Source organism: Acartia tonsa, chromosome 7 (genome assembly GCF_053477335.1).
Source record: "Acartia tonsa isolate MP-2025a chromosome 7, ASM5347733v1, whole genome shotgun sequence".
Taxonomy (NCBI): domain Eukaryota; kingdom Metazoa; phylum Arthropoda; class Copepoda; order Calanoida; family Acartiidae; genus Acartia; species Acartia tonsa.
The window spans coordinates 49,396,655-49,424,389 of record NC_137266.1 but is presented as its reverse complement, the minus strand read 5'-3'; the positions used below and the strand labels follow the sequence as shown (position 1 = coordinate 49,424,389).

General features: G+C 30.6%; 4 protein-coding genes across 8 annotated transcripts in view; 1 reads left to right on the top strand and 3 right to left on the bottom strand.

The window, feature by feature from the left end:
- Positions 1–7,359, top strand: part of LKRSDH (lysine ketoglutarate reductase/saccharopine dehydrogenase) — a 40,557-nt gene extending 33,198 nt beyond the window's left edge. For both annotated transcript variants that reach the window (XM_080166500.1, XM_080166501.1), the window contains 2 exons: positions 161–287; positions 7,205–7,359. In XM_080166500.1, the coding sequence (XP_080022626.1) occupies positions 161–286 (126 nt within the window). In that variant the 3' untranslated portion in view covers position 287; positions 7,205–7,359. The remainder of the gene's footprint in view (positions 1–160; positions 288–7,204) is intronic.
- LOC145324599 (uncharacterized) overlaps positions 1–27,029 on the bottom strand; it is an 80,171-nt gene extending 53,142 nt beyond the window's left edge. The window contains exon 1 of the mRNA XM_080167181.1: positions 26,912–27,029. The gene's annotated coding sequence lies outside the window, so the exon portion shown is untranslated. The remainder of the gene's footprint in view (positions 1–26,911) is intronic.
- LOC145323902 (uncharacterized) lies at positions 8,350–11,481 on the bottom strand. Of its 4 annotated transcripts, none has more exons than XM_080166502.1 (5): positions 11,405–11,481; positions 9,957–11,111; positions 9,591–9,763; positions 9,203–9,373; positions 8,350–9,074 (listed from the first exon to the last, which is right to left on the bottom strand). In XM_080166502.1, exons 2-5 carry the CDS (start codon positions 10,506–10,508, stop codon positions 8,414–8,416), a joined length of 1,557 nt encoding a protein of 518 aa, XP_080022628.1. In that variant the 5' UTR covers positions 10,509–11,111; positions 11,405–11,481; the 3' UTR covers positions 8,350–8,413. The 4 variants fall into 4 exon arrangements, with proteins under 4 accessions (XP_080022628.1, XP_080022629.1, XP_080022630.1 ...); XM_080166503.1 differs by having other exon boundaries at positions 8,350–8,802; XM_080166504.1 differs by having other exon boundaries at positions 8,350–8,784.
- LOC145323903 (uncharacterized) lies at positions 11,478–16,018 on the bottom strand. Its single transcript, XM_080166507.1, has 4 exons — positions 15,555–16,018; positions 15,135–15,287; positions 13,725–14,836; positions 11,478–13,509 (listed from the first exon to the last, which is right to left on the bottom strand). Exons 1-3 carry the CDS (start codon positions 15,976–15,978, stop codon positions 14,178–14,180), a joined length of 1,236 nt encoding a protein of 411 aa, XP_080022633.1. The 5' UTR covers positions 15,979–16,018; the 3' UTR covers positions 11,478–13,509; positions 13,725–14,177.
- Positions 27,030–27,735: the final 706 nt, after the last annotated feature.

The following is a 27,735-nucleotide window of genomic DNA, read 5'->3' as shown; positions in this document are numbered from 1 at the left end:
GTCCTATCCCTGCGTGGCTACCAAGTACCTAATATAACTTGACTAAAGGTAGTAAACAAACAAACAAACATTGAAAACGCGTATACAATATGCCCAGCAAGGCTCTTTAAGTGATCTTAAATGTTAAATACATCTCACTTCACTTGCATAAAATGTTCAGGTTATGGATGGTGAAATCCAGAAGACAGGAATGGTGCTGCCCTTCTCTCAAGATATTTACAGACCTATCCTCAAGAGGCTCAGAGATGAGGGCATCAGAGATACTGAGAAATCTGTTTTCTTATAAGGTGAATATGTATCTTTATAAGGTATAGTTATTTATAGCATCGTTTTATGGACAGCTTACCGCGGATATTATAATGAAAAATTTTAAGGTTAAAACTAGTTTTGTTAGCCCCCATGGGCCGAAGGTTTGGCCTAACTAAACTGTTATTGGTTTTATGATTTTTCATACTAGACATGATTTTTCATTAAGTATGATAATTGGGAATTTACATCAATTTATCGACAATTGTCTTATCCCTTTAGATCCCTGAGCATTTAGATATGTTTCAATTTATGAACTATGTTTCTAAAGCTTCAAAAAAAGACATTTTTGTATTCAAATGATATATGACCAATTTTAAAACAATAACCATTGTTTAATACAACTATAATTTAAATAACAAATAAGTATTGGTTATTCATTATGAATACAAAAATATAATGATGCATAGTTTTTTTTACATTTTTGACCTTGAATTGTTGTCATTTTAAAGATTAAACCAATGTCCTTTAAAAAATCTACAAAATAAACAACAGACAGCCATTAAAAATCTATTAATAATTTTCAGAAAAATTTTTCTTTGCAAATAAAAATATTTAGGATGTTAACAATACTTTGAACAAAAATGTTTGAAACGAACAGAAATAATTCGTTGAATCGTGTTAATTGTAATTGATCAATATTCAGCAGTTAAAGCATGGTTTTTCAAGGGATAAGACATTGGACTGTAAATTGATGTAATACCTAATTATAATATACAAAATACCCCTTTTTGTAGGATAAAATCATCTGTTAAAATATTTTGACACTTCTAGTTTGAATCAACCAATTAGGATTCCATTAAGGAACCAAGGTTTTTTTAAATCTAACCAAAAAAATACTGTGGTTATAAAATTTTGGGTACAGTATGAGTTACTTTCCCTCCCTGAGTCTCTTAATAACCTATTTAATTATTCTGTACTTCTAAAATTACAGAATAGAAAAAAATTAAGGGTTTATAAACAATTTTTTGAACAGGATTTTAATGTTATTTTTAAGTATCAATATCCATGTTTACGAGAGAGAGAAAAAGTTATTTATAGATTTTTTCCTTGAACAGTTTAATAAAAAGTCCACGACTGTATTATACTTGTGTGTGTGTGAAGCGTGTGTAAATAATTTATTGTCCAATAATTGTATTGTTGTTATTGATATTTTTGCACTTAATTTGGTCCCAAGGAAAAACTTAATTTTCTTCGCATGTAGCAAATTCCTGAGTTCTTCAATTGAGAACTTATTTTTAAATATTAGAATTATTTTTTTTTTTAATTGAGTAGATGTGGTATTTTTCTTGTTTTAGTATTTTACCTTCAGTTAGGTTAGGTTATATTAGTTACAGGGTAGCTCTGCAGAGTTTAGGAATTAAGACAAAGACTAAAATATTTAAAGGGGGGAGGCGGATGTGCCACTTTATGAAACCAAAACTAAAAGTCAAAGGAACTCAACTAAAAAAAGAGTTACAGGTCTGAGATTTTGCATGGCAGTTGCTTTATAGGGTTACAATATGGAACAGTGAAGAAACGGCGGCGCATCCGCCGAAAACCGCCGAGAAATTGCAAAAAAAAAATTCGGCGGGAAACGGCGGTTTTTGGCGGTTGCGCCGCCGTTTCTTCACAGTTCCATATTGTACCTCTATAAAGCAACTGCCATGCAAAATCTCAGACCTGTAACTCTTTTTTTAGTTGAGTTCCTTTGTTGACTTAGTTTTGGTTTCAAAAAGTGGCACATCCGCCTCCCCCCTTTATTTTAAAAATAAGGGGGGTAGGTTGCTCTTTATCAGTTCCAAATTGATATTTTTTACGTTTAATCAACCAATGTGCACAACTTTTAGATTGGATTTGCAATTTTTAAAAACCTTTTTATTACTTTTATTAGCTCCTAAAAAGACCAATGCAGAGGCAATTTTTTCTTTAATGACCACTGAAAAAAGGCAGGTCTATTTTTGCGGTTAGCAATATAAGATTGTAAACGGCAGAGTTGTTCTTTGTAATAGAAAAGACACACACATATATAAGTTCAATGTCAAGATATATTATCAATATGTTCGATTGTAACACGTGATTTTCATATTTTGTACAACATAAACTTAAATTAAGGATTCGAATACAAAGATCTAAAGGGATAAGAAAATGGCCGACAAATTGATGTACATCTGCAATGATAACACACAAAATTACTCCTTCTAAATATTGGTTTAAACATGTTAACACTCAACTTAATAAACAAACCAATAAAAATTAAGTAATAGTCCCTAAAGTTGTTAAGCCAACGAATAAGAAAAAGTTTGTGTAGAACTTAAAATTAATTTAATATTTAATTATTTAATATTTATGTTATGTTGTGCTTATATTGAAAAAATCATACATTTTGGTTGTTTTAATTGGTGGAAATGTTGGAAACAAAATATTTTTTCTTAATAATCCAGATATAAATTGTTTGTTAAATGAATTTTACAGGGAGGGAGGAGACATTGGCCTGTTTATTACACTAGTCCCCTAAGTTTTATAATAACGTTTTCTTATTCGTTAGCTTAAAGACTTTAAGGACTTTTAGTGAATTTTTATTTGTTAGTTCATTAAATTGAGTGTCCAAACGTTGCAACCAATAATAGTAATCTACAAAAGGGATAACTTTGTGTATCATCATTGGGGATGTTTATCAATTTATCGGCTATTGTCTTATCCCATTAGATGCCTAGTATTTTAGTAAAATTATAATATGATTACCATTTTCTTATTTGTCCCACCTTTGATTTATTGCTGGTTCATGTTTGAGGTTAACTTGTGCCGAATGTTGCGCGCCAAATTAAGAAAATAATACGCGGCATTTTACATTAAATGGAAGCTTTAGAAGAATAATGTTCATGCCAGGGAAATCCAACTCTTAATTTTGGTTTTGAACTTTTAAGAAATTTAGGATTTTTGGGCCATTTTTCCAGTAAAAAAGAATAACAACATCCATAAAAGTGAAGCTCTGAAACGGTAAGACAAACTAACATTAACACTTAAAGAGTGTCAGAACAGAAAAAAGGAATATATAAGTCTAAACCGTTTCAGACGGAGAGACCGACCGACCATAATAATAGAAAAGCTTCGCTTTTAAAAACTATGGAACTATTATTTAAGCCAGTTATGAGATCTTACTGGACATAACAACAGTTAGACAAACATCCCTTTACTTTAGTAAATAAGAATTTCAGCGCATTTGTTTGAAAATTATTCAATATTGTTTATTTCTTAAGAATGTAATAATTACTTTGTGGTTAGATTATTCATACATTCAAAATTTTTAATGCTTACTTTTGAAGATATTACTACTTTTGTTTGCAGCAAAGCAACACTATAGTCCTAGATTTGGATGGTTAGTTTGTCATTATTATGACTTTAAATACGCATATTTGCAAAAAAAATCCACAATTTTTATGATTTACTCATCACAATTGCATTAATGCACACACTGTAATATATAGGTGAAAAAACCAAGGGAGTGATTACACTAGCCCCTAAAGTTTTATAATTACATTTTCATATTCAAAGGCTTAACAACTATGGGGGCTTTTATTAAATTTGATTGGTTGGTTCATCAAGTTGAGTGTCCATACGTTTCAACCACTCATTGTAATCTACAGAGGGGTTAATTTTTAGTATGATCATTGGGGATGAACATAAGTTTATTTATCTATAGATCTCGGTATAAACCTATACATCTTATTACTTTTATTATATTTTTTAAAGAAGCAGGAAAAATATTAATCTGTTCCTAAGTATTAATAATTAATGAAGAAAAAAGTTAATGTAACCAATATGCTAAACATTTATTAAACCACAAGAGTTTTATGACTTTGAAACGTACTACATAGTACGCAGTACACATTGCTAATGATTTTAGCTAACAAGTACAAAGATATCAAAAGAAATGGATATAAATAAAAAAATAAATGGTACCTAATACTGTTTTATTTAGCACCTACAAATGATATTAAGGGTAGGGGGTAACGCCCTAGCCTAAAACAGTTCTATGTACAGATTGAACAAGAATAAGTAATGCAGTTGGTTGTCAATTAGTGTGTTAGTTTTTTACATTTTGTTACTGCATGCACGTAATTTTTATTGTAAGATTTTATATTTGGGTTAAGTTGCAGTTAACGGTAAAATGTTCCTGGTAACGATTATTCCAAAAAGTAAAACGTATAGATTATGCCCGCACAAAATTTTAACCTACAAAAGAAGGCCTACAAATAACCTGGAATAGTCATTTATCAATAGGGCACATAGATGCATAAAAAAAGACTTATTTTACGCGTTTTTTCTTGAGTGAAGCATTCCCTGTGCGCCATTGGATCTTGGCTATTCCCGATTATTTGTAGGCCTTCTTATGCCGCTTAAAACGGTAGGCAGATATGATATGTACGTTTTTGAAAATGATCGTTACCAGGAACTGTACTTGACTTAGATATTTGTATAATCCAAATAACTATCCATATATTTATAAGGTCAAAATAAGAATGAAATAAACATCATTTTGGCATTTTAGAATGCACTTGGTAAAGTAATTTGCTATACTTTTATTACCTACAAATATCAATCATTTGGTATGCTAGCAATCTTTTCAACAGGGGGATAATTCCTCCCAAGAATAGTTATTTTTTGTAATGTATTATAGACAGCTTACCGCGGATATTAAAATGAAAAATTATATGATAAAAACCAGTTTTGACCCGAGGGGCCCAGGGTCCGGTTTAACAAAACTGGTATTGATTTTATGTTTTTTTTTTGTATTCGTAGAAAAGTGTCTATAATACATTACTATACATGATTTTTTACTATGGCTGAAAACAGCTTCTAATCCACCGGATATTAATTGGTTTCGAAGCTATACTTGAAAATATTTACCTTCTTTGTAGATAAAGTCTTATTTCTACTGATTTTCTTCTTTAAAGCAATTAATCTTACCTAAAAAAACATTTATCTTAATAAATTAATGATTTTAAAAAGGACAATTATAAATATAGTTAGCACAGCTATTAAAACCTATATCATTATGGCTTGAAATATTTGCCAGTATGACTTCGATTAATATCCAGATTAAATCAGGTTTAAGCCATACTGAAAAATCTAGTATAGCATTGTATTAAGGACAATTTTCGATTAAAATATATCGTTGCTAACAAAACTGGGTTTAATCTCTTTTTATTTTAATATCCGAGGAAAGCTGTCGATAATACGATGCGATAAACAACTATCAGAATCGCTATATATTTGACAAATTTAAAATCTACAAGTTTTAGATTAACTACGCCACTAATAAGATAATATTTCTCTTTTGTTGTAGCGTTTAACATTTATAATATTTTACATGAAATTATAAATAATGATATCTATCACGAAATTAAGTTTCTTCCCATGTTAATGACACTTTTTTATAATAACAGCAACTTAAACGTTAGATGTAACGTGTTTTAACTTTTTTTTTTTTTTAAGCGAAGCTTTTCTATAATTAGGGTAGGTCCGTCCGTACGTCCGTCCTTAACGGATAGCTTTCTTCGTTAATTTAGGCATGTTTGAATTGTCCTATCGATTTCAAACTTTGCATGGTGATTCCTGTAGTAGTAAGGTACGATTAAGAAAGCGTAGCAACTCTATAATCATTACCAGAATGTCCATACGTCCATTTTAAACATGTCGATTTTTTTACTTTTTAACAACAAATTTTCATGTGATCTAATCATCTGATTGATCTGATTTTTGGTATATTAATTCCTGGGACAACAAAGTATAATGTTATAAGCGAAGCAACTCTATAATCAAGTCCTAAAAATGTAAGTATTTCCATAATCATTATCCTGTATCAAGCAGTTTTTCAACAAATTTACTTGCAATTTTGCTTTGACTCTTATACATTCGCATTCTGATTAATTAGTTCTGACATTATACAAGTGTTAATGTCTGTTTGTCCTACCCTTTCAGAGCTTCGCTTTTATGGATGTTGTCATCCTTGTTATATATACAAGCAACTTAAACGTTAGTTAGATGTAACGTGTTTAAGCTTATTTTATAATTTTTTCATAGTTTTGGTATATATTTGTATTGATCTTAAGGAGGGAGGGGACATTTTAACAAGCAATTTTGATCTACAAAATTAAGAGGTAATTTAATTTAACCTCATTAGGAATGCATTTAAATTTATGGTCAATTATCTTATACCTTAAGATCCCTTATTAAGCCGCGTCATACCATAGACGTTTCAATTATCAGTTACTCTGTCAGAACTATTAGCATACTGTGCGCATTAAATGAAAGTGGTCTTAGATGACTAAAGTATGGAAATGTCATTTTTATGTCGGTATAAAAATAAATATGTAGATTTACATACTTAAGTTGACATAATAATCACATATCTTTAGAAGGAACATAATTATTAAGGATAAATAGTATAATTATTCTATCCCTGCAGGTCCATGAGGGACTATCTTAAGCAGTTACTTGACCTAACTTGAAAAAAAAGTACACCTTTACAATTAGTTAGTGTTCAATTTATATTAAATCATTGTATAAGAGCTGTTTTTTTCCAAGAAACCAGGGGCAAACAAAATAGGAAATTATATTTTGCACTTGCGTAATAGATACAGTATACGTGGATAGATAAGGCAAATTGTGTCATCAATTTAGTTTGCTACTTTAGTCCTCATTTATTGGTTAGTACCTTCCTCCAGTAGGAGGTGAGGTATTTTTATATTAGCCGGCTCGAAGGATCAATTTATTAGAGTAATTAGAGTAGGCGAAAATGCAAGGCAATATAGAAGTAATTATAAATAGGTTTTTTCCGGCTTTTGCCAACTGTTTAACTGTTTTAGTATCATAATATAAATATTTTAATATACATACTATTCATATTTTTCAGATACCTGCCTACTCTGAAACAAGACGACTGAAGCCCCTCTCCTATGAATCCTATTTTACTTGTTAAATAAAACCAAAAATGTATGTTAATTTTATTTTAGTTATAAATTATATGGTTATCTATGATTTTACTCATAAATACATTTTAATTATTTATGTTTTGTTAATTTTTTAAAACTTGGTTTAATGTATATGTTCTGACATTAGAGTAAAATAATAGAAGGGGAAGGGGTTAAATAACTGTATGTCCCATCCTAAGGACCTTTTGACGACTCTCCATTTGGGTGTTGGAAAATTAACTAGTAGTGTCGGGAATATTAACACAGCCAAGCAGTAGAAAATAATCTGATAGCAGACGAAAAAATTCCTTGGAAAAGGGGGATAGTAGTTATCTGTATGCAATTGTAGATCTGTTCCGACTTTTAACAAATATAAATGTTTGTCCTTCGCTTTCATGGATGTTGTCATCCTTATTCTTAATAATTTTCTTAAGTGTAAATTTAGGTTTATTTTCTCATAGTATTATTATTTATTAATTGATAAATATGAAGTTGTATAAAGTGTGTTGCATAATCAATAATTAAACACAAGGAGGGAATGGACAATATACTATTTACTGGACTAGTTGCAAAGTTTTATAATAATGTTTTCTCATTCGTTGGCTTAAAAACTTTGGGGACTTTTTTCAGAATATATAATTCCGCTTAAATTTACATTTTTTTCATATTAAATTATTTTTTATGTGGAAAGTCCTTTTGAGTCCATGTGCTTATTTGAATTCAGTGGCTATTTAGCTTTATATCTGTGTATTTGTTACCCTAACAATTGAGTTCAATAGAGTTTCTACAACCAGGTTTTGTCTAGGATTTTCAATTCTGCTACTATGTAAGGCTTCACTGAAAATAGACGATTTCTTTTCCGCACCTCCGTGTATTTAATTAATTGATCAAAAAATAATACGATGTCTGAATGTTTAATTTAAGTAATAAGGAGTTTGTATTTGCGGTTTAAAATCTTTACAGACACGTATCAAAATAATAAATATTACAACAAATCCGAAACGAAAAACATTTTAGAATATTATCCAGAAGACAATAATCATTTTTATCTGAAAAAATGAAATAAGAAAGAAAAAAATAACAAAGATAAATTTTTAATCTTATATTGAAAAAAGAAAAAGAACAAAAGAATCGAAATAAACAACAAATATTTAATTTAATCTAATAACAAAAGCATTATTTTCTTCGAGGGTAAGGTCGTCTTCACCGGAAAACTGAAGCTCAGGCACCTCTGTAGGAAGTGGAAACCCGTCCTGCATTACGGGAGCTCCGCCTGGATAGATAAAACCCGCTGATATCAGGAATTGCCATGCCAAATGGCAATTTGATGAAGTTGAAATAGTTGAGTTGGGAACCTGATCCTGTCCTTGGAACTGTGGGAAAACAGAAGGAATCATCGATGTAATGGCAGCAGGAATACTCTGCAAAGCTGGGGGCTGAGATGCTGCCACACTGTAACTTTGAGCAGCAGGAACGATGTACTCTAAAGAGCGCTGTTTCCTTACCAACTTCTTCCTGGCAACTTTCAAAGATTCTAAGTCTGTTGGATTCAATACAATTTTACTAAAAACATCTAAGAGAGTTGATGGGTCTACACTGCGATAATATTGAGCTGTAGCTGGATTTTTCCAACGACCAAGTAACATAACTTGGTCGTTGGACATCCCTAATTCGAATGCTAAAGATGTACCTAACACTTTGGCGCTTTTAGACGAAATTTTAGTATTAAAACCAACTTTAGCATACAAATTATTAACATTCCTCATTAAAGTTGATATTGAAATTGGAAATCTCCCGTCTCCCACCAAAAATCTGATAGAAAAAAATAGTTCTTGCAATAAAAATAAGAAAATAAGGGTCAAAAAGAAAAAAATTAAATTGTAAAAATAAAATTAAAAAATTATGAAAAAAATAAAGAAAATTTGTATTGAAGAACCTGCCTAGATTGATTAGGAGCGGCGCCATTCCCTGTACGACAAAAAACATATGATGAATCATGATACCCAGAATCGATGGTGTAGAATCTGAGGCGATTAAAGAAAGCCACACACAACGTGTACGGACAGTAGGGACCTCCAGAATATACGAGATAAGCTGTCCTGCCTTCATATCTAAATAAAAGAAAAAAATCTATCATTTATCTAAAATGAAAGATTAATTCAAAAAACAGAATAAAATTTCTTAGAAACTAATAAGAAAATAGTTTTAAAAAGTAATTAAGAAAAGGCTGAGAAATATGTAAACATGAAAATTTAATTTGAAAGCGAATAAAACTATGAGAATAATAGAGTAAAGATTCAAAAATATTATAAAAAAAAAATGCTTAACCTGACGTCATTTTTAGCTGACCGAAAAGTGACGGCGATAACAGGAACTTCAGCGAGACCAAGAGATGTGACTCTGAAATCCGAAGCTCTCAGTTTTAACGCATCTAAACCTCTGCAACAGAGGTGGATCTGGAAAAGCTGGAAGAATAGGGCTCGAAAATCCATTATGGAAATCTAAATTAAAAAACTAATATGAAATAAAAAGACTAAAAAAGAGAAATAAAATAAACTAAAGAAAATAAAATGATCTAAAACTTATGTTGTAAATAAAAAGATATTCAAAACTATGTATAAAAGAAACCCAGCAAAAAATAAATAAAGATAAAAAGTGATATTACTCAGAAAAGGATTTTCTTAAAAAAACTACCTTATCTGGATTATCCATGTAAGGAGTGATAACGGCATCAATAGCTTTGGGAAGCACCCATAAAGGAAGCAAATTTGCTTTTTTAAGGGGCATTTTCTCGCAGGAGGCTCTTCGGTAGATGGCTTCAAAAGATCTATCTACTTCTAGAGACCATGGATCATTAATTTTCACGGCGACAGTAAGAAACGACACTGCTCCCTTTAGGCCTTTCAGTTGGGAAAGCTTGGCAGATGATTCTTCCAGAAATAATAAATAATCTAACAGAGTATCTTCGGTCATAGTAAGTAAGTTACATTTCTTTGTATGTTTCCCTTTCTTGGCAAATTTCTCAAGGGTAGATAAAATTCTATTATGATTATTCTGTGTAGCCCTACCTCTAGCGGCAGTTGTGATTTTAATGTGTTTAATTTCTCTAGATGAGAAATTATAATTTTCAAAAACTTTCAATAGCCTTAAAGGACCTCGACTTTCAACTGAAGAAACAGAATGAGACGAAATTAATTTTCTATTAAATTTCCAATAATCCACTGAAACTTCTTTAAAAGTTTTCATTTTAATCTGAAAACTAACAAAAAGAATTTTAAAATAAAAGAAAAATAGCAAGGAAAAAACCGAATCACAAGCATTGAAAGGAAATAAGGACAAAATTTTAATTAAAATAAAGAAATTAAAATGAAAAATTTGAAAGACATATGAACATTATAAAATAAAAAAATTATAACCCTGAAGAACCAAACCCCGACGAGTTCCTAACAGTCTCATCAAGAGAATTAGTAATCACAATTTTTGGATAGAAATTCTTCTCAACTATGATCTGTGCAATTCGGTCGTGTTTTTTAACTTGAAAATCTGAATGACCATGATTAAAAATAAGAACACCTACATTCCCTCTGTAGTCATTATCTATGACTCCCCCACCTATTTGAATAAAGTTATTTAAAGCTAAACCTGACCGAGGAGCTATTCTGCCATATGAACCGGGGGGTAAGCTCATAGAAATATCGGTAAAAATTAAAGCTTTATCATGAGAATGAATCAAACAATCGGAAGCTGCGTGTAGATCAAAACCAGCAGCTAAAGGAGAAGCTTTAGAAGGGATGATAGCATCATAACTTAATTTCTTGACTAACAGAACAGAGTCATCCATCGTGAATCCTTAAGAATAAACATAATTTGAAAAGAAAAATATCATAAATCAATAGCTGACAAACTAAAAACTCGTTAAAGAAGATAAACAAAATCAAAAAAGAAAGAAAGAATGATAAAAAATAAAAATTTCATCAAGAAATTAATAAATAACATTAGAATCCTCATGAAGATAAAATAAAAATATCATAATGAAATAAATTTGTTTCTAAAAAACAAAACAAATTTGTCAAAACTTGTATGCAATAAACAGAAAAATAGAGTAGATTTTCTACCTACTAGCAAATAAAATTGTTAAGTACCTGACTAAACATAAGATTCCACTATAATCCAAAAAATGAAACCACATCAGAGGCTAACTCTCATTTTATGAAACTTTGAAAATAAAAAAATAGATATTAGAACAAAAATAAAATTGATTTCACAATAAATCAGGAGGAATAGAAAGGGAATGATTTTCATTAGTTTTAATATAGAGAACTAAAGTGGGAAAATTTTTATAGCCAGAAAACATACATTTGGGAGAAGAAGAAACATAAAAAGGATTAAAGATCCAAAAATCTTTGACAAACCACTGAAATTTATTTACTTTAACAAAGGATTTCCAAAAAGGGTGTGATGGCCACACAGGGATTAACATAATGATAGAAAGATTATCATATAATAATATTTTATTCAGTGTTCTTTGGATTAAGGAAACAGGGGGATGAACATAAATAATATCATCAGAAGAAAGGGTTGATAGAAAAAAATCGACTTCAATAGCTCCAATTTGTGGGACAGCTGAAATAAATCGAGGTGTCCTATGATTCGATGCAGAAGCGAAGCCATCTAAAGATATTCTTAAATTAAAATGAGATTGTACAGATTGAAGATCATAATCTGAAATCCCATACTCTTCTGACGAACTAGACATACGTGATCCATAGTCCGCAACTTTCAAAAGATCCGAAGATCGGGGGAGCCATTTCGGGTAAATAACTAATTTGTGTTCATATTCTAATTGTTTAATAAAAATTAAAAGTTTTTGAATCTCAGGGATACGTGACCCATGTTTCAAATAAGAATATGCACACATTGAGTCTGTACACCAAAAAATCACAGAATTAGAGTTCGACTGAAAAAATTCTTGAAAAGTTTCAAAACTCTTCACGATGGCTAGTAGTTCTCTTGCACCACTAGACATTTCACTTTCAGATGGAGAAAAAATGTAATTAGAAATAATTTGACAATCACCAGCTTTAAAAGCATAACTCTCCAAGTCTGAAGCATCTATATAATGAAAAAAGTTGTATAAAAAATAAAGAATATAAATAAAGAACATAACTTAAAAGAAATGTGTCAAAATTTAAAAATTTTAAAATCAAAACAAAACTTAAATACAACTAATTCCTGAGGCAAAAACGAAGTAAGGTTTCTCAAAATCTCGAGGATCAATATCCATGGTCAGGAAAGAGGTTTGGTCTTTGTTTAAAAATTCAAAATCAGCTTGTTCTAGTTTCAAACTTTGACCGTTAAATGTTCTTAAATATTTAAAACATAGTTGAAATTCACAATACATATCCTTATTAATTAAAAGGGATGAATCCCAACCTGAATCACAAATATTACGTCCTAAAGTATGATTGCTCATGCGAGCTACAATTTTAACAAAATTTCCATGAGAATAAAAAGCATGAGAAAGCTTCCCTAAAAAAGAAGCTAAAAATCTTGACTCAATTAGTTGATTGTTTAAAAAGGCTGAAAACAATTGTTGAAGAAGAAATTCTATTTTAAGTAATTTAACTTCTGGAAGACTAATAATCATAGAGTCGCTATTAAGAATATAACCTAAATAAACTATTTCTTTAACTGGAGACAATATACATTTAGAAAGTTGGAAAGACCAACCTGAATATAAAATGAGTGAAATCACAAAATAAGTAGATGACAAACATTTAAAATTAGAAATTTCTATAACAATGCCATCATCGATGTAGACGCTAAGGTCTACACCGAGACGGTGAGCATAAATTTTAATTGGCTTGATCAGCTGATCAGTGATGAAAACAGCTGTAGAGCAGCCAAAGGGCAAACGGGTATATTTATAAAAAGAAATAGAACCATCCTCTTCGATGATAGAAAATCCAAAGAGGTCAGAAATATTGGGATTTAAATAAACCTAAATAGGCGCGATTTTATAAACTTTGTTAAAATAATTTTAAGAAAAACTAGAAGAATATAAAAACGAAAAAAAGAATTTTAACAAAGATTACAAAATCGCCCCTGGTGGTACATTCCCTTTAAGTCCCAGGTTGTAAAATAACAACCAGGGACAATCCTAGGGAGAACTGTTTTAATGTCATTTAAAGTTACATTATCAATAATCATATAATCATTTAAAGATCTGGATAGATCTATACACAACCTAAAAAAAGGTTTTTTTATTTTTGTTTAAAAAATAGAAAATTTAAGAAAAAAATTGTGAAAAAAAGATAGAAAAATTTAAAGAAAGAAAGAAAAAAATAGGAAAAGAAAGAAATTTCTAAAAGAAAAGGAAAAATTAGAAAAATAAATAAAATTCACAGAAAAACTAGTGAAAAAAAAAGAAGAAAAAAATATTAAAAAATCAAGTTAAAAAACCTTTTTTTAGTTGTATTTGTGATACAATCAGTACGAGTAGCTACAGTAAGGGGAGAAACTATAAAAGGTTGATAAGTTAATTTCACGACAGCTTGACTATCAACTAATTTAATAACTTCATTGCGGACAAATGTCATGTCATCACGTGCGGTTTTATTATTTCTTTGAAAAGAAGATTGAGGTTGTGAATGAAAATTGGGTGTGTAACCATAAAGTAAGGTCCTCATAACGAGATCATTGGCCTTCAACACGTTTTGATAAAATGACACGGCTGAAACATGATGAATAGAAGGGGCAGGTGAATAATTTAAATCACGAAAAGATTGCTGTAAAGTCATTAAATTTTCAAAAAATTCTAGATCACTATCTGGACATTGATCAGCAATGTCTCTTAAATCAAAATTAGGATGATTGGATTCACCAGAGAACGAATTTGACATAAATAAAGGGGGCTCAAGATTGGGTTCCAGGTTTGGACTTTTTGGGAGTAGAGCAGTTGTTAGCTTTGTGTCCAGTTCCTCCGCAATGGTAACAGAGGACTTTACCTTGAGGTTTGCCCCTAGCTCCTCTTTGATTGAAATTTGGTTTGGAAAAAGAACTTCCTTGTGAGCGAAAGGCAGCTACAACTTTTTTCTGAGCTGAATTTTGCAGCTGACGGCTACCTGCTAAAGCAACTTGAACTGCTTGATCCGGGTTAAGATAAAATGCAGAATCAATGACTCCTAAAACGGAATGAGACAAGTCTGCAGCTTGAAAACAATAGTTCAAAGTTTGTTTAAGATCTTTTTTAAGCTTTTGAGGAACTTTAAGGGAAAAAAGCTTTCTACCTGCATCCTCAATAACATTGTTAAGGCGAACTATCTCTCTACCTATAGTTTTTAGGAGAACTTTATCAGTGTTGCCATAATCTTCAAGATGATTTAACGCATCCAGAGTTCTGTCTCTCTCAATAAGAAGATCAGATCTTTTCAATGTTGCCCACTTAGGGGTAGAAACATTACCATCAGCGTGGTTTCTTTTAGCTTTCTTAGCTTTGGCACCTCCTAAATACTCCTCACTTGAGGAATCGGAGGAAGATCTAGCTTTCTTGCGTTTTTTCTTTCTCTTTCTGTCTAAAAATAAGAGAAAAATTAACTTATTTTTCAAAGAAAAAATGTAAACTTAAAATAATTTGAGAACTATGATATGATTGAAGGATGAACAATACAAATTTCATAAAATGAAAATATTAAGATTAAAACTCATTAAAACAGAGATCTATAACTACAAACAAACAACCAAAAAAAATCACTACTATGTGACATATCGGTTCAAAAACAATAATGATTCTATATGAAATAATTTGAGAATCTCATAAAAATCAATAAAAACTAGTTTGAATAAACTAAATAAAACGTATCATAGCAATACCTTTGCTATCTGAACTGTCAGAGTCATCATCATCATCCTCTGAACAAAAACTTGAGTTTGAAGAACAATCTGAAGAAGAAGAGTCTGAACTATCATACTTCTTCTTCTTTTTCTTAGCTTTGGATTTCTTCTTCTTTCTCACGGAAGATTTGTCTAGAAATAAGACCAAGAATCAATCATTATTGAACAATAAAAAATATATGTTTCCTAAAGAAACAGAAAATGTCACACAGACAAAAGAAACAAAAATCCAGTTTGCAATCCTAGTAAACAAAAAAAATACTAAGGAAAAAAATTAGCAAACTTCTAAAAATGTTTAACCAAAATCGGTTAAAGAATACATTAAAGTCTGTAAACTAAAAATCATAAAGATTTTAGTAAAATAAATAAAAATGCAAAAACAATAAGAAACATACAAACCTGATAACGGTTGCAGAGGTTCCATGTTTTCTTTATTCCCCACAGAATTCACCAAATGTGAAGGGGGAGGGTTTATTCTAGGCAATCCAGACAAACCAGGAGTTGTAATTGGATGTCTGTTTGTGAATCCAGGACGAAAAGATCCAGATTTAGGCAAAGATCCTAAAGCTAAAGGATCATTAACACTGGCTTGGGGAAAAGGAAAAATTCCTGTAGAACTTGTCCCAGCTGTAGTGTACACAGAGCCAGCACAGGAGCCTGGTTGCTCAACTGTAGATGAGGAGCCAGATTGCTCAACTGCAGAAGAGGAGCCAGATTGCTCAACTCTTGGAAAGGAGCCAGGTTGCTCAACTATCCCGCCACCAGAGGATGTAGTTACAACAGAAGAAGATTGAGTACTGTTAGTTGTAACCACTGGAGGCATAATTAATCTGTAAAAATAAAAAACCACAGATAAAAGAAAAGAAAAATATAAGCTAGAAAATGAAGGGAAGGGAGGGAGGGATAAAAAATTTAAATTTAAACTAAGTATTGAAGCTCAAAAACTATTTTAAGGACTAAAAAGAAAATAATTAGACGGGTTAAGATGTAAACACTACACGTTGTAATAAAATATATTAAACAATAAATTGCGGCATTCAGATCGTATCATTTTATCAATCAATCAATTAAACACACTACGGCAAGCTTCATAGAAAGGGTTGATATTTTCAATTCTGCTACTATGTAAGGCTTCACTGAAAATAGACGATTTCTTTTCCGCACCTCCGTGTATTTAATTAATTGATCAAAAAATAATACGATGTCTGAATGTTTAATTTAAGTAATAAGGAGTTTGTATTTGCGGTTTAAAATCTTTACAGACACGTATCAAAATAATAAATATTACAACAAATCTTCACTTCAAACATAGGAGAATATTTATAAAAGTAACTAAATAAAAACCGAATCACTTACTCCAAACTAAACAATTTAAAAATACGCAAATTAAACAAGTTACTTTTATAAAAAATTTAAATTTAAACTAAGTATTGAAGCTCAAAAACTATTTTAAGGACTAAAAAGAAAATAATTAGACGGGTTAAGATGTAAACACTACACGTTGTAATAAAATATATTAAACAATAAATTGCGGCATTCAGATCGTATCATTTTATCAATCAATCAATTAAACACACTACGGCAAGCTTCATAGAAAGGGTTGATAGTAATGATCCTCTAACATCATTTAACAAAAGATATGACTGTAATATAAACCACATCAATATATACAAATGATTATTTTGAACATCTCTACAAAAATCAATAGTAGATCATTAATTCTTATATAAAAGTAGCAATATGTCTGTCCGTATGAAGCGAAGGATCTTACTTACTGATGAACCGATAAGGTTCTCTTTACAATGAAGTTTCTTAAAGGTTGAAGGGAATATTTACAACTTTTTTGAGAAAGTTAACTACAACCTTAAAAGAAAAATTATCGATGAAATAAAATACCCCATCGTAACTTTAAAATGTTTAATTTTTCTTTTAAAAATGAAATTGCAAGTATTGGTTCCCAAAGGTCGTAACGGGCATTTGTGTGTGTTTGGACCTAAATAGTCATGGAGTCGTAATGTGCGTAGCTGTTAGTACCATTTTAAAATCAAACTAAAAAAATACTTTTCGTTGTTCTGATTAGTCTATTATCAAGCAATACAGTCTAATATAACCATATGGTATTGATAGTTAAATATAAAATATGGGTTCTAGAATTATTTAAAACTGAAATTCACAGTATATGTTTAGACATAGTAAGTAGGCTAATGTGATGTGATTGAACTTAATGAATGACATTAAGAAACTTTGAAAAAACTAACCTACTCTTGCGCAAATTGTCATATTATGTCCTAACATATACTAAAGTAGTAAGTTTTCTTTATGTCCAACACGATCTCATAAACGGCAATAGTTTAAAAATTTCATCAGAAGACTCTTTCATGTTCCACAATTTTTACTATTTTACTGTCTTTGGTATGCTGAATTTTACAGAGAGAGAAAGGGACAAAGGGCTGTTTATTACACAGGTCAATGATCAGATCAAACGTTTCAACCACTAATTGTAATCTACAGAAGGAGTAATTTTGTGTATTGTCATTGGAGATGTACATGAATTTATTGGCCATTGTCTTATCTCTTTTGATCCCTCGATAAATTAACTAATGGGCTCTGTCATTCCCCATTTTTTTAGTATTGTTACTGTCTTTGGTATGTCAAATTTCAGCTGTTTATTATAAACACCCCACATATATAACCAGAAGCTAAACTTTACCTTCAAAAATATAATTTTCCCCTTGTTAGCAACATTTTCTTCAAAATAGACCTTGAAACGTAGAATGGGTAAAAGAGATAAAAAAAGGAGCGTAGCTACTTTATAATTAATCCCAATAAACATATTTTTTTATTGCAGCCATTCTTCTCAAAGGTAGCAAAGTAGAATTTTGTTTATATGTTTCTTAGAAAAGGTTTAAAAGGATCATAGAAAGAAAACGAAGTAGCATTTTTTGTCGTATTTTTACATTAGCTTTTGATAGGTTAGGTTAGGTAAATTTTAATTATTGCCCCGCAGGTTTAGAGCCCCCCTGCAGGGGCTATAAATAGGAGGAAAGCTATTGTGGAAATACGACGAAACCCACTACTTAGTTTTCTTTCCATGATCCATTCAAAATAATTAAATATGGAAATCTAAAAGTATCTAAATTACATACAAATTTTATTTTTTTGGCAATTAAACTAAATATTAATTCACCTATCATATATTAATTTATGTTTAACTTTTAAAGAACCTGGTTATGAAATTTTTTATTGTAAAATGATATCGTTCTTGTTTTATTTCCATTCTTTAGTTGTCAACTTAACATTTTACTATCTTTACAGATAATACAACATATTGGTATAAAATAGGGAATGGTCAAAATAAAGCCTATAACAAGGATGACAACATCCATAAGTAGCGAAGCACAAAAAATCGTGGATGGAATTACGTAAAAGTAGATTTAAAGTGTATTTATCCCAAAAAAGTTTGAAAATTAGACCAAAAACACCAAATATATGGGGAAATATTTAAAACATATAAAAATAGCCAAAAACCTGATAAAAGGCAGTCTGACCGCCATGGTTGTTTTCTTTAAACGACGGGATATTTAATTTTGATATCTATAACTGAAAAAATTTTGAAAATCGGACCATAAACACTGAAGATATGGAGAATAATGTGATAAATACAAAAATAGCCTAAAACCTGCAAAAAGGCAGTCTGGCCGTCATGGATGTTTTCTTTAAACGACGGGAAAGTTAATTCTCATATCTATAACTGAAAAAATTTTGAAAATTGGACCATAAACACTGAAGATATGGTGGAAATGTGAAAAATACAAAAATAGCCTAAAACCTGCAAAATGGCAGTGTGGTCGTCATGGTTGTTTTCTGTAAACGACAGGAAATTTAATTTTGATATCAATAACTGAAAAAATTTTGAAAATAAACACTGAAGATATGGAGAAAAATGTGAAACATACAAAAATAGCCTAAAACCTGCTAAAAAGGGGTCCGACCGCGCTTGATGTTTTATAGTTAATTGTGCTTCTTAATAATGGGAATGTTGTCAAAAAATTTCAGCTGTCTATCTTTAATAGGAGCCGAGAAAATCACGTTTCCCCTATTCTGTCTTACACGGACGGACAGACGGACGGACAGACGGACGGACGGACGGACATTTCGAATTATAGAGTAGCTTCGCTACTAAAAATATTTGAAATAATATGATAACTTTATTACTTATTTCCTCAAAATTTAGCCCCAAGAAATGTTCAAATTATGAGTTTGATAATGTTAAATTTGATTTTAAAATCAGATGGTTGATTAATGTCATTTAGTAAAAGAACAGGCATAATTTTAGAGTTTAAATTTACTTTAATTTTTCTCTAAGTTAATGTGAAAATAGCCTAAAACTTGCCTGAAAATATAAGAATTCGTCTAGACACGTAATTTTGTATGTTACACTAATCCCCAAAGATTTTTAAAAACGTTTTCTTATTCGTAGCAACTTTAAGAACTTCTATTGAAATTTGATTGGCTGGTTTTTGAGTTGTGTGTCCAAATATTTCGACAACTAATTGTAATCTTCAGAAGGGGTAAATTTGTGTATCATCATTGTGAATGTATATCAATGTATAGGCTATTGTCTTATCCTTTTAGATCCCTGATATAGGCATATATTTTGAGTGATTTTAACCATAAGTAAACAAGTATCGTATAATGTTAGAAATTTACAAGAAATGGGAAATTAATATAAACTATATAGAAAATAAGGAAGACAGCATCAATAGAAGCTAAGCTAACAAAATAATTTATTTTTTTGAGAAACGCTTCAATAAAGTCACATTTGTAGACTGAAGTTGCATTAACAATCAGAAAATCAGGGCAAGTCAGCCGCCTGTAGGCCTAAACCTTTTATTGTATTAATAAGCAGGAAGTCTAAACCTGACCCAAATATGGGAATTCTTTTCAAATTCATCCAAACGGGTTGAAATTTGAGGCTTAGTCTTGGCTGACGCGTGGCTGCCTAGCCCTGCAAAAACCCCTTTATTTTTAAAAATAAATTAAACCTAACCATCTATAGCATTGAACCTAATTATAGAAAAGCTTCGCTCACAACAATAGCACTTTAGTTCATGGTTAGTTAAACTAATAGCATTGTTTCATCCGCAAATTTAAAATAAAGAAAAAATGTAATTGACATAAAGATCATGTTTTAATACTTTTTCTATTCTTTAAAATTATATTTTACTTTTCATAGTTATAGCATGTCCATACGTGTGTCTTTCTTATTGACCGTGTTTTGTATCCTAATCAGTGGCGTGCAGAGGATTTTGCCATGGGGTGCAACTGAAAATTTTTGCTTTCTATGAAGATTTTTAAACCTAAATCGAGGGGGAGGGGAAAAAATCAACAAGAGAGGTGTATTTTTATTGTCAGGGGTGGACTCCTACCCACACAAAAGTGTTCTTTAAGTGGTAAATTGACGCGCGAAGCTCGCAAATATCTTAATAAAACCCCTTCGCTATATTAGGAGGGTGTATTATCGGGGGTGTTGAGGGAGGTTAACCCTTCCCTGAACCCCTAGAAAGCTTCAGTGTAAATAAAAAACCTAATCAGCAAACAGCGATATCCTATACTACACATACACACACTAACAGACAGACAAACTTCCTCTTACTTATTATTGAAACAGTATGGAGAAAAAATTGAAGAAAGTTTAAATGAATGAAATTAATTTTGATTGTATTGGCCACACCACCAACTATTACAGCCTTCAATGACATGGATATAAGTTCTAAAGACTTGTAAAGACACTATTCAAATAAAGAAACAACTATATGTAGAAAAAAAATAGTACATTAAAAGCAAGAATAGTTATTTATCACATCGTATTATAAACAGCTTTCTGCGGATCTTAAAATTAAAGATTAAAACCAGTTTTGTTTGCCACGATTTTTATTTTAATATTAGCGTAAAATTTCTAAGCATGATTTTTCAGTATGGCTGAGAATTGGTTTTGATCAAGCTGATATTAATTGGTTTCTAATCTATACTGGAATGTACCTTAATAACTTTTCGCGCTTCTTTTATACAAAGTAGAAATCAACTGTCCGTCCGTCTGCCTGCTTTTCAGGAAATAGTTAACCACAGTTATAACCAGTGTTGCGGATCCGCATTGATTGTATGCGGAGACGGAGACGGATCCTCCAAATTTGGTCAGTGCGGATCCGGATCCGGATCCTTGACAATAAAAATAAAATTACCAAATTTTTCAAAAAATATTTATTCTTTAATCTCGAAGTCAAAAATACTTTTAATTTTCAAGTCTGAACCTAAACCTTAAAGATTGGCTCTCATCATGAGAATGTCTGAGATGATGTCCTCCTTTGTAAAATTTGTAAATTTGTGACTATTTTATATAAATTTAGGTAGATTTTTCCATAAATTTATACCCCAGGATCCGGACCGGATACGCAATTTTTTGCGGATCCGGATCCTTGGACTCAAAAAATGCGGATTCTTGCGGATCCGGTTCCGGATCCGGATCCACAACATTGGTTATAACCAAGGAGCGCTAAAGAGTTACATGTCCATGAAAAATCTCAAAAATCTCTTTACAGTGATAGCTGTATGTTTCAATACAAAACAAGGATGACGTGAGGACTTTCTGGTAACGATCATAGAGTTGCTACGCTTCCTAAATCGTACTTATCTTTTATAGGAATCATCATACAAAGTTTAAAATCCATAGGACAATTTTAACATGTATAAATTAACGAAAAGGGCTAACCGGTTGGACTGACCCTAATTATCAAACTAGAAACTATTTATTTTGAGGACTAAATGTGCCTCTCCTTAATTCACCTTGAAATCCATAATTGGTTTAATTGCGTATTAAGTCCGGAGTAGAAAAAAATAACAAATGACAATTCTGCCGAGGGAAATTTAAGAAAATTAGTTCACATACAAAGCTGCAAATAAATTTAACGTAGTTGATTGCCTTTTTGCATGTTTGATGCTATTTCAAATCATTATTATATCAACCTGAAAGGGGGGTGGAACCCTCCCCAAAAATAGTTATAAACCTGATTAAGACCTATAAAAAGCTTCAATGTAAAGGAGAAACATATCGGTTCTGCAGTTGTCGAGTTCCTTCGGTACGGACAGACAGACACACACACACACAGGTCATGTTACTTTTGTAAAGGCTTCATTTCAAACAATATATAATTCAACTCTATTAAAATCGCTTTTTCTAATAAACAATAAATTTGGATGTTTGAATCAACACTAAAAAAATCATCTGTGAACTAAAGTTATTGTGAATTCTTTTAGTAATTTTAGTTTAGAGAAGTTTTTTGTAATTTTCACTGCAAAACGTCAAAAGGTCATTTGCATTCATTTATGACAACAATCTTGAACAACACTGTATGCGGGAATAGCACAAATAAATTAAAGAAAATGTAGAATTGGAAATAAAAAAATTGCCTAAAACCACCCTAATAGCATATATAAAGCTTTCCAAATTCCAGAACTCAATTAGTTTAATGGTTAGCGATCTCTTAATGGACGAACAAGAAATAATACTTGGTATTTGGTTTTGAATATTTACGTTAAAAGTCGTTCCTACTGCTGCTTTTCCTGTAAAAGAGTATAACTTGTAATTTATGCAAGGAGACGCATTTAAAACAAGTGTCGTGCAATCAAATATCTTTACATAAAACGTTTTACAAGAGAAAAACATAAATTTAAATGGGCCATTTTACGAAAATTCAACAAAATTTGTTGATACTATCTGCCAATAATGACTACTAAAATATGTCCTTAAACTTGAAACATTTTCTATTACAGATAATAAATGTGGCGAAACTGCAAAAAGTATAAAATACATAATAAAACCTTGTATAAAAGTTTAAAAGCCACAATAAATTAGAAATAAAAAGGTGTATAATTTAAAATGTTTTCCAGTATGTTTTCGAAATCGGTTAATATCCGCTGGATTAGAAAAGGATATCAGCCAAAATGAAAAATCATGTATTACATCGTATTCTAGGCAATTTTCTACAAATATTAAAATGAAATCAGAAAATTAAATAATTTTTAAAGCCCGGGCCTTCGAACCATCGAGACCAACAAAACTAGTTTTAATCCTTAATTTTTCATTTTATTATTCACGGAAAGCTGTCTATAATACGACACCTAGCTTGCCTTGAACTTGATTTTATAAAGTTAATAATTGTATAAATTACAACATAAAATGCAGATTGGCTTATAATATGTTTTCACAATACATGGATAAATAAAAAAAAATGGCTAGCTATATTTTATGAAATTTGAAAAGATTAGTTTCAAATAGGAAACTTTGTATATTGCCTATAAAAATGACGTCATGCAACACAAATGACCAATGAACGGCCAATACACAGATTTATTAGTATTATGAGTATAGGGGTCATGTTCATAAAGAACGCTTTTAATAATAAGTTACTGCAAGGACTTCCAGATAAAGTGATACAATCAAAGAGCTGGTTATTCGTCAGGTGTTACCACAAGACCAATAGTATCTTTTATCTTATACCAAAAGAAAATTGCTATTTTTGAAATTTCCTATTTTTAATAAAACACCTTTTTTATGGCTTGCTAAAGGGGATGGTTATTATAATAAGCTCAGAGGTTTTCTTCAGTTCTTTTTTTAAAACGTTGCATAGCTTTTTTATACCAAGTGCCTGTCAAACGTCAAAACCAAGAGATTTTCTGCCGTTTGAGAAGCGTAGCTACTTTAAGACTCTGCAAATCCCTATGCTACAATAGTAGGTTATTTAATTAGATAAATAAATTTATATTTTTATTTATTGATTTACAAAATTTAAAGACAACCTTTGCAACTTAATGCTAAAAAACATCTTATAAATTCTAATAATGACTTATAGTGATTTATTGGCAATACCTATCTGTCCCTCTTTCTTGTGCTCAATATTACTATTTCTATTACTTGTAGGCGTAATGTTGTTCCTCTTATAATGGACAACTCTTGTCTTGTTTTGATTAGTTTATACTGTGGCGGCCTTGATTTTTTGTAACCAAGGGGCAGCCGAATTTTTAGGAAATTAAGATATCGATTTCAATGAATAATTTTTATTGAAACATAAAAAATATACTTTGTGATAAATTTTTGTGAGAACAAATCAAAATTTAACATAAGAATCCAAAGTTTTTAAAACGTTGGGTACCAGCCAAAAGTACTCAACTTATCAATTATTATTACGAAAAATAAAATTACGGCCCTAAAAAATAATATCCAACTTTCATTGCATTAACATTGGTTAAAAAAGTATTTTTTCTAAACAGAGGTGTTTAGATTTTTTTGTTCATTTTTTTCTTTACTAAATATAATCTGTTAGGTCTAAAAAATAAGACTATAACACTCCTCTAAATCTTTACTTTGAAAAAATTGGGTTAGAAAAAGTTTTTCTCGTGACGACGAAAGTTACTCTTGTCATGATTTCTGTGTATGTGGTTTTGAGGGTTTTTTTCTTCTAGATAAAACTAGAAGGTGTGTCTTAATTTCCGCATATTTCAAATATTTTTGATTTGCAATAAAACACATGGCAAACTAAATTAATTTAAAACCGTTCAAAGTCTTATTAGGTAGTTATATTCCAAGGGGTCTAATAGGATAAGACAATGACCGATATATTGATTTACATCCCCAATGATGACACACAAAATTACCGTTTTTTTAGATTATAATTGAAAATGAAATGAACACTCAATTGAATAAACCAACCAAGTAAAATTCAGAATAAAACACTAAAACTCACTTTGGGGACTAGTGTAATAAACAGCCCATTACCCCCCCCCCCTCTGTCTCTTTTCTTATTTCTAAGAACCCTCGTAATTTAATTTTAATAATGTTATACATGAGCGGATGTGAATTTACACCAAAAACTAGAACACATCAACTAATGTTAAGATGCATATGTTTCCTTTTTAATCATTTTTATGTCTGTACTTCCGTATGACTTCAGTGAAAGAACAGTAGGTGCTAAATTTATCTTTACTCCACTAAATATGCGTAAGATTCATATAGTAGGTAGTATATTTCATAATTATTATTTATTTATAATGTCATGTTTACAGGGATAAGACAATGGCCAATAAATTGATGATACACAAAGTTACCCCTTCTGTAAATTACAATTAGTGTTTGAAACGTTTGGATACTCAGCTAAATGAAACAACGAATCAAAATTCAATAAAAGTCCCCAAGGTTGTTAAGCAAACGAACAAGGAAACGTTTTATAAGACTTTGGGGACTAGTGTAATATACAAAACCCTAATGTCCCCATTCTGCATTTCATCTCTTTTTCTGCTAAATATGAAGCTTCCCTCAATATTTTTTAGCTTTAAACAGAATTAAATTAGTAGACACTTTAGTATAATTAATAGCGAAGCTACTTTATAATTAACGTTGTCTGTCCTTCAGTCCGTCTGTAACGCTAATGAAGAAAAGAAATTTACTCAGCTGCTATTAAAGCTGATTTTATTGTCACCATACACATTATTATACTTATGATCTTTATTATTTTATGAACTTTGTCAACGTTTTTTGTGCTTCGCTACTTATGAATGTTATCATCCTTTTTATTACAACATTTACTCAGCTATTAAAAGTATTTTATGTATGTTAGTCTATGTTAAATTTCTAATTTAGTAATTTGCACTGAAATAGTAGAGATTAGCACAGCAAAAGAAAATATTTTTGGCACAATCAACAATTGTTTGCAAGCTGTTGTGGGTTAATGGATAGAAAAAAATAGCGTAAGAATAAATGAATATTCAATTTTAGTTTAATTAATTTAGAAAAGTATCAGTCTTAGTTAGCATTTTCTAGTAGAAATTGGGATATTGGGCTGTTTATTACACTTGTCCCAAAAGTTTTATGGTAAAGTTTTCTTATTCGTTGGCTTAACAACTTTGGAAACTTTTATTGATTTTTAATCTGTTGGTTCATTAAATTGAGTGTCCAAATGTTTCAACCACTAATTGTAATTAACAAAAGATTTGATTTATGAATAATCGTTGGGGATGCACATGCACATCAATTCATCAGCCATTGTCTTATCCCTTTAAAACTCCAAAAGTAAAATAAGCTTTAAAATTGTTAAATGATTTCTGATACGATAAGGCAGAATAATTGTGACAATAACTTTTTCCATGAAGTGTTACAGTGCAAAATTGCACTTTTTCACCACTTTGTGTCGTTTGGTCCAATTTTTTTTAGAAAATAGGTGAACTTTCTGTTTTATTTATTTAATAAGCTATTATATGCAGGAAGGGAGGGGACATTGGACTGTAAATTATACTGGTTCCTGAAGTTTTTAATACCAAATAGCTCATGCAAAGGCTAAAACACTATGAGTAATTTTTGTCCAATTTTAATTTGGTTTACAAACCCTAAGTATCCAAACTATTCCACAAATACGAACAGTTAGAGGTTTATTAACAACTAGTGGCTTTGCTACTAGCATCTAGGGGTGCTGTATTTAAAGAGAGAAAAGGTTAGTGGAGAAAAATAGCCTAAAACCTAAAACTTAAATTTGAAACTAAATAAGACATTCCGGGAACTATGTGAAACTTTCCTGTAATGAAAAACCCCAATTGGTTCAGTGGTTAACTTACAAACAAAACATTTTAAAGAATATGATAAGATTGCTATTGCTACTTCGAATAAAACTTTCATTAAGTTTTAATCAAATAAAAATCTTTTATATTACCTGATTTTTGTCTAAATTCACTTATAAATAAACAAATTTATATCAGTAAATAATTATTTTCTGTTTAATGGTTTTATTCAACACTACATTTCACTTAAATCACTAATCAAAAAAATCTGGAATATTTAATATTTTCTTTAAATTATTTTTCATAATTTTGATGACTTTTTTAAAAAAAATAATGGAAAAAAAAGAGAATTTGACAGTAGGTTTACGAAACCGATTAAAATCCGCTAGATTAGAACCGGTTCTCAGCCATATTGAAAAATCATGTATACTATAGTATTACAGACAATTTTCCACAAAAATAAAAATCATATAACTGGTTTTAATTTATAATTTTAATATTCTTGGAAAATTGTCTATAATACGATAATATAAATAACTATTAAACTTTAAAATAAAAGATTGAAAAAAATTAAGCAATCAGAATTGCTTGGACATGTGAACGTTCAAGAAGTTAAAGACCGACTGAGCTAAATACCCGGAGACAAAACAGAAGATCGGACAGAGTAGCGTCCACCAATCCTTGCAGTGTAGAATAATACAAGGGTGTTTTGTTAGATTGCAAGATATTGAGACACGCCGCGTGTCTATGAACGGCTACAGTGTAGGATATGAGAAAATAAAATTGTTGGGAGTGCAAGATTGGGAGATTTAGTGCCCTACCATCTGACATCAATTCACTGGCGGATTTTTTGAAATTATGTAACATGCATGTTATTGCAAATAGTTGATAATTTTCTTCAAAACAAGTATGACAATATTTATCTAAAATACAGCTTGATGTCTGTCCGTCCGTCCCTTTAGATCTCGGTAACCAC